Here is a 10,066-nt window from a genome sequence, read left to right as displayed (position 1 = left end):
ACTACTCAACTTTGATTGTGTGTGTGGAACTGTGGATCAGGTTTTATGCCGACAGCAATTCACGGTCGATCGACCGATCGAGACCATTTTCAGCCAATAAAATCCACCCTTTGTCGAGAAAATAAACACCCACCCACCTGTCTATCTGTCTAGATCTTTGTTCACCTGCACTGCATTAGTAGTAGGGCTGATGATGATCTGTTTGTTCTGTTTGTTGGCTGGGGAAATTAACTGACTGACTGTACCATGATCATAATCACTGTACGTACGTATGTATGGGTACATACTCGTACCACAGACTGTGGAGCAGGACACATGGACGAGTGAATGACCCCTGAATCCATGGAAGCCAGTGAGTGGACCAACAAGAGGAACAGGAACAGATCACACGTACCCAAATCAATGAGAATGAATGAGTGGCACCAAAGCAAGCAAAAGCATCCTCCCTCCTTCCTTGCGACGAACAGCAAGAGAGAGAGAGAGAGGTAGAGTTGATTTGGAGCTCATGATTACTGATTTTATTCCTGTCAGCATCACCACCAATCATACAACCTCCTGTCAGTCAGTCAGCCAGGCAGCATTGAAGCTAGGTCACTCTCGTTCTGAACAAGGTGCAGGTCGGTCAGCAGCAGATTTATTACAGTAGGAGTATATGCAGAGCACAGTCACTGATTTATTGCATTGCAACCAAGGAGGCTAGGCTAGCTCAGCTGTACATTTCCTTACATTACATTAGAGAGTGAGAAGATGATCCTGCCTGCAGATGCCGATGCATCAGATACAGTGCCCATAAACACGCCAAAATTTGGGCTCTGTCTGTCTTTCTTTCTTTCTGTTAATACCATGTCGATCCGGTGGTTCATCTATCTATCTATGGCACTCCGGAACCATTGAGCGACAGTGACACCCCCTAGCTTGCTTGTTGTTGTTGCCAGCCCAGTGGGGTGGGGATGTGTGTCTGAAGCAGTGAAGCATGCATGCGTCCCGCTTGAGATCCATGCCTTGCATGTTGTTGTTGGTTCAGGATTCAGGATCATGTCTCTGCTTGTGAGCAGGGTACCAGCTGTGGTTGTTGCTGTGCGATCATCGACGGCGACGGCGACGGCGACGTGCTGTGGTACTCGGTTGCGATGTCGCTGGCGACCCTGACGGCGTCGAGGGAGAGGCCGGCGAGGCCCCGGCGCGTGAAGCCGACGGAGTAGAGCCCCGACTCGCCCTTCCACCCCTCCGGGAAGTCCACCTTGGGGTACCCCTCTCCGCTGAAGAAGTCGCTTCCCTGCACCACCAAATACACACATTCTTCTCGTTAGTTAATCGATTATCAAGACCTAATTGTGTCCTCTGTAAACTAATATAAGAGCGTTTAGATCGGAAGAGGGGACATCAAGAGACATTCTCGTTAGTTAACCGGTTAGCAACATCTAATTACATAGAGATCTCAATTATATAGAAGTATATGAAAGAGAAGAGAAAACAAGTGTTGATTGTGTTTGGTCTCTCTTAATTTTAGTTGAGCAAGTGCAGTGCACCCTTGTGCTAGCTTGAGGTCTCTGTCAGTGTGCTTGTCGGTTTATGATGCCTCATCATCATGACAACTAGTGCACCATTGCATTGCATTCCACACTAACTAATCACAGCTTTATCACACTATCTGGATTAGCTTAACGATAAGATGAGTGCAATATGATACTACCGCCGGCCTCGATCGGCCTATCATTGTGCAACTAAATTAAGACCTCTACTGCTAACTAACAATATCTTATAACTAGGCTAGATAATCTATAGCATGTAGGAGTATAATCAAGTTGGTTGGTTACCTTGAGCCACTGTGGGACGTTGCTGTGGTAGCCGGTGGCCAGGATCACGGCGTCCGCGGCCACGAACCGCCCGTCCACCAGCTCCGCCCCGCCGGCCTCCATCCTCCTCACCCCGGGCACGATCTTGATCTCCCCGGCGCGGATCTTGTCCAGCGCGCCGATGTCCAGCACGGGCGTCCTGCCCTTGCTGTTCTTCAGCTCCAGCGGGCCTCCATGGGAGGGCCTCCTCAGCCCGAGCCTGGCCAGGTCGCCGCCGAGGAAGAGCCCCGCGAGGAGCACCAGGAGGCGGTCGACGAGGCGCAGAGGCAGGAAGCGGAGCAGGAAGACGGCGACGGAGAAGGTGGCGACGCCGAGCATCTCGCGCGGGAGCACGTGCACGCCGTCGCGCACCACCATGGACGGCCGCGCGCCGTGGTCGCACAGGTCCAGGCACACCTCCATGCCGGAGTTGCCGCAGCCGACGACCAGGACCCGCTTCCCCTTGTACGGCTCGCCGGACTTGTACTCGGACACGTGGCTCACCGGGCCCTTGAAGGAGTCGGCGCCGTCCAGGTCCGGGATGACGCGCTCCGCGTTCTCGCCCGTGGCCACCACCAGCCAACGACCGATGTACTCCGTGACGACCTCAGCGTCGTCGGAAGCGTCGGAGGCGGTGACCCGCCAGAGGCCGGCGGCGTGGTCGAAGCGTGCGGAGACGACGGACTGGCGGAAGCGGGGGCGGACGTGGAAGGCGGCGGCGTAGGACTCGAGGTAGGCGACGAACTGGTGCTTGGTGGGGTACTCGGGGTAGTGGTCGGGGAAGGGCATGCCAGGGAGCTGGCAGAAGTGCTTGGGGAGGTGGAGGCGGAGGCGGTCGTAGGTGCGGCGCTGCCAGAGCGAGGCGAGGCAGTCGTCGCGGTCGAGGACGACGGAGGGGACGCCGCGCGTGTGCAGGCAGGCCGCCGCCGCGATGCCCGCCGGCCCCGCGCCCACGATGATGGGGCCGTTCACCCACATGGTGCGCGATGCCATCATGCACGTATGTACTAGATTGTAGAGTCGGTCGGAGCAGTGGATGGTTGAGGCGATGGATGGAGGGAGAAGAAGAGGAAGAGAGGAGTGATGGGAGCTGGGGAAGAAGAGGGGGAGGCCTCTTTAAATAGGGCCGGCCGGTGAGGAAGAGGGGGAGATTCATTTGCGCGGCCGGCCAGTTAAAATTCCCGCGCTTTGCTTTGCTTTGCTTTTAGTAGTACTCCGTAGGAAACAATCGATTGACACCTTCATCATTTAGGTCCTAGTCCTACTTCCTTTCTTTCTTAATAGTAAGCCTTTATAAAGATTTTGACACGGACTACATACAGATATATATATAGATATATTTTAATGTGTAGATTCACTCATTTTGCTTTGTATGTAGTCTGTATTTCAATCTCTGTAAAAAAGGCTTATATTTGAGAACGGAGAGCCTCCCTTTCTAAATACAGAACCTTTTGAAGATTTCAATACAAACTACATATGAATGTATATAGATGTAATTTTACAGTGTAGAATCACTCATTTTGATCCTTATGTAGCCTGTATTGGAATCTCTATAAAAAAGGCTTATATTTAAGAACGAGGGCCCGTTTCTATATTTAAAACCTTTTAAAACTTCCAATACAAACTAGATATGGATGTATGTAGAGGTAATTTTAGAGTGTAGGTTCACTTATTTTGCTCCGTATGTAGTCCGTATTGGAATCTTTATAAAATAGGCTTATATTTAGGAACGGAGTGAGTACGATATAACTAGTACTAGTATATAGATGAATGCTAAATTAATTTTAATTTAAGCACATATATAGATCAATCAATATAAGCACATCTTTCATGTCTTGCAAAATTCTTTTATGTCATACACATATACGTATCTTGTAAAATTAACTATTAGATTTCCTTAAAAAAAATTAACAATTAGATCGGTCATTTTGAGATAGTTGGTTCATAGGACTATCCAACAGAGCATCTGTATCATTGAGTCTTAGGTATATCTAACTCCTTCCACTCAAATTTCAAATTGACCCTTAGGTATATCTAACTCCTTCCACTTGAATTTCAAATTTACTCTCGGGTACATCTAACTCCTTCCACTCTAGCCACCTTTGGGTGGCCATCCCGTGATCTGGAGCACCTATAGTATGCCCCAAGGTATACAGGAGGTGACAGTGAACATACCTCATCAACTAATATGGGCGTCTCTATCGGTTTTCCTTGTGCATGTTGGCTTCGCTAGCACTAGCTAGTACAAAATCGCCTTTCCAAAACAAGTGATCGATCTGAGGCGGTTGAGCCAAGACAGCTCGTCACAAAGGATCTATCCAAGTAGACGGCCTTTCATGAGCCGTTGCGCATAAACCTTTCGGCAACCCTGCAAATCTATTCGAGGCGCAACGGGTGGCGGCGCGGGACTCATGCTCGTCACATTACGTGTAACATTGATGCATGCAAAAGATTAATGCTTGGGTTGTGTTGGTATTGCGGCGGAGACAATAATTGAGCTTTTCTAACCCGCTTTTACTTGTTTTGCAATGTTGTACCTTTCTATAATACAGTATAATCACATATGCACACACACACACATACAATCACCTCTATGGACGCACGCACGCACATCATGTTCTATAATTAAGCACCTCCGAGATGCTGAGCCGGCACATGATTGATGGAGTCATCAGAAACGTCTCTTAGTCGGCGGGAACGTCTTCTTGCACTGAACGAACATCTTCAGAACGACTAAAATAAATCTTAAAAAAATGCACACTTCAGTGTCTAGTCAAGAACTTGAATCCTGGTGGGGTCGTTCCACCACAGAAATCTAACCATCCGATCTAGGCTTACTTTAAAGACTAGTGTTACCGGCACAAACCGCCGCCTGAATGTAACATTGGCATTGGGAGGTGAAGCACTTAGGACTTATGCGCTCTCATTCATATTAAGAAAATGTTAACGGCGCGTTTGATGGCCGCCTTCCACTAACTAGCTAGCTAGTTTATGATAACGAAAATGTGTACGAATATCTGAGAGGAGGTGATGCACATGATGATAGCTAGATATAATTAAGAAATGAGTTCGGCTATCTAACTGGAGTATCACCGTCCCAACCCATCGCATCGCATATGAGTACGTGTACAATCATCACCATGCATTAGTTTAGCTCATCGTGGCTTTGAAACCATAAACAATCTACAAGCGGCAAAAGCTATGATTCGGCCGGCCGTACGCGCTTTGTGCCACAAAAATTAAATCTACAACCTTTTGGGAAAGTGGCTACCAGCTTTGTTTGGCAACATGGATCGACGGAATTAATTTGTTTGTAGCCGTAGCCAACTTAGCTGCTCCACATACCTATTTGCAAGTTTGGTATATTGATTGTAGGCTGGATGGCAAATCAAAAGCTGCTTTTTGTCCAAGCATCTGATTCGTTTCAGCTCGATCCATCCATCGCGTACTAGTTAATTAGTTAGTGTACGTTATGATCAGGTATGAAGCAAAGCAAAGCACCAACTTAATTAACCATCGATCAGTCGACCTTCATTGGTGATGAGTGAGTGAGTGCTCCATGAACCCAACTGACTAAAGTGCCACCTGCTGCACTTATATTACATGCATAAGCTTCAACTCACCATTTTATTTGTATATTAATATTGTGTAAGGTATGTTCGATGCGGCGGCCGGCCACCACTATTCGGCCGGCCTTCAACTTCTTCTTTTTCAAGGAACTGGTAGCATGTGTCTTTCAATTAGAAAAAAAAAACTGTGATTTACAAAGAGTGCTTGAACAAGGGTGGCATGCGAACTACTCTATTATGAGGAGTTGGGGGTGTAAATGATACCTTCTTGATATTAGAAAAAAAATTCTTTATCAGAAATATATGAGGTACAGAGATGGATGTCCTTCATCACATCTGGCTTTTCCCAAGAAAAGGCATGTTGATTCTTTCCTTCGATATGTGTCAAATGACATAGATTCGATGACCACTCTATACTCGAGATTTTGTGACTCGACGTCGTCCAGTTTCCTCCAATGTATTGGTTTATGCTCTAAGGTTGTGCTGTTGTCGGTGGCACTCTTACCCAACATTCACCAATTCCAAAACCACATGAGAGAATGGACAATCTTTCGGCATCCCCTCATTATGAAGTTTCTAGCCACTAGGGTTTTCCTATGTAAAATAAAACACACACGGAGCTAGCAACTAGGACCACATCCGCCTTTGAAATCTTTGGAAGTGTAAAGCTTTGTTTGTGACCAGTGAATTGCATAGCTTAGAGTAAATTGGCTGAGTATTCTCCTGGGTAGTGATTATTGTCTAATTGTCAATGTATCATTGTACGTTATCGAAGGGGGAATACCCTACGGGTCTGGACCTACTGGGTCCACCTATGATGGAAGTCCTAGACGATAAGATCCTAGTGAACCTAGAACAAATTACCCCCTTTCGAGAACCTTTTAAAAGTTCTAGCCATATGTGTTATGATCGTCAATTGATATTAGATATACTATAATTCCAGCCAGACAGAGTCAATAAACCATACTAAACTAGTGAAGGAAACAAGGCTTAGGAGACCCTTGGGGTCTGAATCAGTCATGGTAGAGTAGACACTCGGAAGGGGTAAGGATGGACACGTCATAACCAGGATTGTAGAGTTACAGATGGACACATTCGTTGTAACCACTTGATACCAGATTGTATTGTACCTAGTTGCCATCATGTCCCGCTGTAACTGGGATAGTAGAATTAGAGATGGACACATTCGTTCTAACCACTTGATACCAGATTGTATTTTACCTAGTATCTAAATCACTTTACTTTTTTTTTAAATCATGTATACTCGTTTGTAGCGGTTTTGCATGTGAATTGATTTTGTTGTTCTGTCAAAGTTTTTTTTTGTAGACAAGGGGGTTGGAACCCCAACCAAAGTTGTCTTGTCAAGGTGTCTATGAGATATGCAATTAGGCCTGGCCTCGAGTTTGTTTGTTTTTTTTTATAAAGGGCTTTTCATTGAATTGAAATATCGAGTTGATACAGACGCATCAAAGATCACCCGGCCTCTGCATAGCTAGATGCACACAGCCAAAAGTTCGAAGAAGTCTAGATCAAAAAAATGTGGCCAAACAGCCACAAGTAAAAATAAAACAAGCCTATAGCGGGGCCAATCCAATTCGAAGATCACACCACCATCCATGGGGGTAGAAAATCTCCCTGGCTGAGCGCTCCAGCCGTGTAGACGCCATCATAAAAAGGTCTCTGTCCTCCGGCCGCTGCAGGATAGACCACATACGGAGCCATCGCGAGCATATATGAATAACCTGCATGGGAGAAGAAACACATTTACGGTTAAAAACAATATCATTCCTAGTGAGCCAAAGTGCCCAACATAAGGCAGCCGCCCCCGCAAGAATTTGTTTAGAAAATTGTTTATCTATTCCCCTCAACCAATTGCCGAACATATTATGTGCACTACGTGGAGGGTATAGATTCGAAGCTATTTGGACAATGGCCCATACCGATCGAGCAAACTTGCATTCAAAAAAGAAGTGCTTAATCGACTCATCATGGTGGCAGAAAACACATTTTTTGCAACCTAGCCAGTTTCGTCGTGCCAAATTGTCCCTAGTTAAGATAAATCCTTTAGTGAAAAACCATAGGAAAATTTTCACTTTTAGGGGAATCTTAAGCTTCCACAATTTCCTATTATCTATTGGTACCTCGTTATGAACCGGTGCATCGTACATGGATTTAACCGAAAACTTACCACTCTGATGCAATTTTCATTTAAAGATATCCGGTTCCATTGACAGTTGGATGGCTCCCAGTCGGGTTAGCAGATCATCCCATGCTGCCAATCGAGATTGGTTCGACGAAAAGAAATATCAGGGTTTGCTTGTCCCAGCACTTGTTTAATCGTGACAAACTTATGTCTAACTATCCGATATAAACTTGGGTATTGCACATTTAAGGGGTTGTTCCCCAACCAGGTGTCTTCCCAGAAACGTATACTTGGCCTCGAGTATTGGCTGAGTGACTATCATAAAATCCGCTCTCGAGATGGTGATTGGAGCACAGCTTCATGTCCAAGGTGACCTTCATTGGTCGGGCTCAGCAGTGATAAACTTGTGTCGTTAGCATATTGAAGGCATTATCTTCTTGCTGACGCGTTTTCCTTCATTGCTTAATCTTGGCAACCATGATGAAATTGCTTGTATGTGATGACCACGACGTGTGTCGCTTCTTGAAGGCTTTGTTACGGAAGAAATTGACATAGTCGTAGGTGTTAATGGTTCGGGCATGTTGCCTATGTTTTGGACTTGGTTTGTTGAAGGATATATGATAGATGTGTGCATTGGGGGTTTCAACCTCGTTTTCGAGAAAAATGAGATATGCAAACCATTTGAAAACAGTAGTAGACATTGGCCCGGTTAACATTTATATGTGGCCATTTCTTTTTCTCTACGTGTACGTTGATAAAACAATGCATTTGCACCCTGCGGTGTAGATAATATGCATGTGTTTGTCGTGGAGTAGTTTCCATAAGAAGAGTACAATCTTCAGCTCAGCTGAGCATGTTGCGAGTACGGGTATGTGTAGGCTGGTCGCAAGCTGTTTGCCGTATCTAGACAGAGTGGGCTTGCAACTACTACTAGCTGGCAGTTGACAATTTGGAGCCCTCAACAGTTGGCAGGCATGGCACGGCCGTCCGTCCATCTTAGTTTGGAGCACTATATACCGGAAGATCTTGATGATGGGTGAGTCCATGGATCATGGATGGAGCAGTTGAGTGCACGCACAGCCACAAACCCATCCCATGCATACTTACTTGCTCTTGGAGTTGGATACTCTTATAGAGATTCAGACTGAGAGCAACTCAACGATTTCATTTTGCCCGAAATTAACTCGATGGATGGATGCATCGACCCGTCCCTTTCCTAGCGCCCTATGACCCATCCATACTCCATCATCCTAGCTGCCGATTGTACAAGAGCAGAGCAGATGAGAGGTAGGAGTATGAATGAATGATCCACCGTCCTAGCTACCGATTGTCTGTACTACACTGTACACAGCAGAAGAGAGCAGAGCAGGGCACAAGTGAATAATAACTTCATCATGCTGAGGTAATCGGCAGTCATTCTTCAGACTCAATCAATACGTATATGGTATGCATCCATCAGAGACGAAGGTCGATCACATTATTGCTTGCTGCTGCCGCTGCCGCACATTAAACTGCTCCATCGATCATTCTGCAGGCCTGCCTCTGCATTGCACATAAACAAATCATCTGCTGAAATCTCTCCGTGCCTTCGTCGATCCATCGGCACGAGCGTCACCACTGACGCCTGACTCAGGCAGGACTTAAGTCCTCAAGTCCTGGTAGATGCACACCACAGCCATACGTACTGTATTAAATCTCATCATGCTTTCTGCGGCTTCCCTAATTACCTTTTGTTTTCTAATGGGCAATGATGGAGATTCTACAGGCCTTTTTGCACCTCGGCCACCAACTCAAACCGTCAAGCTTTGCTTTCCCTTTATTAGTAGATGATCAATTGAGTTACCAATCATCAAGATTAAGTATTGTGTCCTCCTCTCCCCCTTTTTGGTAGCTCAAATTGTGTATTCTAGATAGCTTAGCCAAGGCAAGGTTCCTTGCATTGCCTTTTCACCCACTTGCACCACATGTCCTCCCACGATGCCGATTATTACCATTACTATACAACACTTGTGAATTAATCTATGGTGCAAAGTCCAAAGGTGGACCTTGCAAAGCTGCTAATTGCATACACACATGTCAAAAGGGGTGAGAATAAGCAATCAACGAATCATCCGTCTAGCCATAAGCTCCTTTTCTTTCTTCAAAGTAATGTATTACAAACACAAAAAGGTTCAAGTTAACAGTGGAGCAAGTTCCATTTAGGACCCCCTTTTCCTGCTCAACCGACAGTTTTAACCATGCTATTAAATAAAAAGAATCTCAAGTTACCAAAGTTCGTTCCACATTTTGCCCTTTGTGGCAGGCGACATGGAAGTCATTGTTGCGAAATAATAGAAAATATGTGTACATGTTTTTATCAAATAATTGAAACGATCACATATCAATCACTCTTTGGTGATTACATTTTCCGAAATTATAATCTAAAATATCATGTAATGCTTAGACCTGTTAACTATGTTTAATTACTACTTTGAATTTAACATATTTTTATTAATGTTATAATTATTTATAACTATGTT

The 10,066-nt window shown here is 45.4% G+C and overlaps 1 protein-coding gene across 1 annotated transcript; it reads right to left on the bottom strand.

Moving 5' to 3' along the window:
- Positions 1 to 653: 653 nt before the first annotated feature.
- LOC125550105 (putative indole-3-pyruvate monooxygenase YUCCA9) lies at positions 654 to 2,945 on the bottom strand. Its single transcript, XM_048713014.2, has 2 exons — positions 1,818 to 2,945; positions 654 to 1,276 (listed from the first exon to the last, which is right to left on the bottom strand). Exons 1-2 carry the CDS (start codon positions 2,829 to 2,831, stop codon positions 1,034 to 1,036), a joined length of 1,257 nt encoding a protein of 418 aa, XP_048568971.1. The 5' UTR covers positions 2,832 to 2,945; the 3' UTR covers positions 654 to 1,033.
- Positions 2,946 to 10,066: the final 7,121 nt, after the last annotated feature.

This window comes from Triticum urartu, chromosome 4A, assembly GCF_056163025.1.
Source record: "Triticum urartu cultivar PI428250 chromosome 4A, HENAU_Tu73, whole genome shotgun sequence".
NCBI lineage: Eukaryota > Viridiplantae > Streptophyta > Magnoliopsida > Poales > Poaceae > Triticum > Triticum urartu.
The sequence above is the reverse complement of the archived record's forward strand: the minus strand, read 5'-3'. Positions and strand labels throughout refer to the sequence as shown.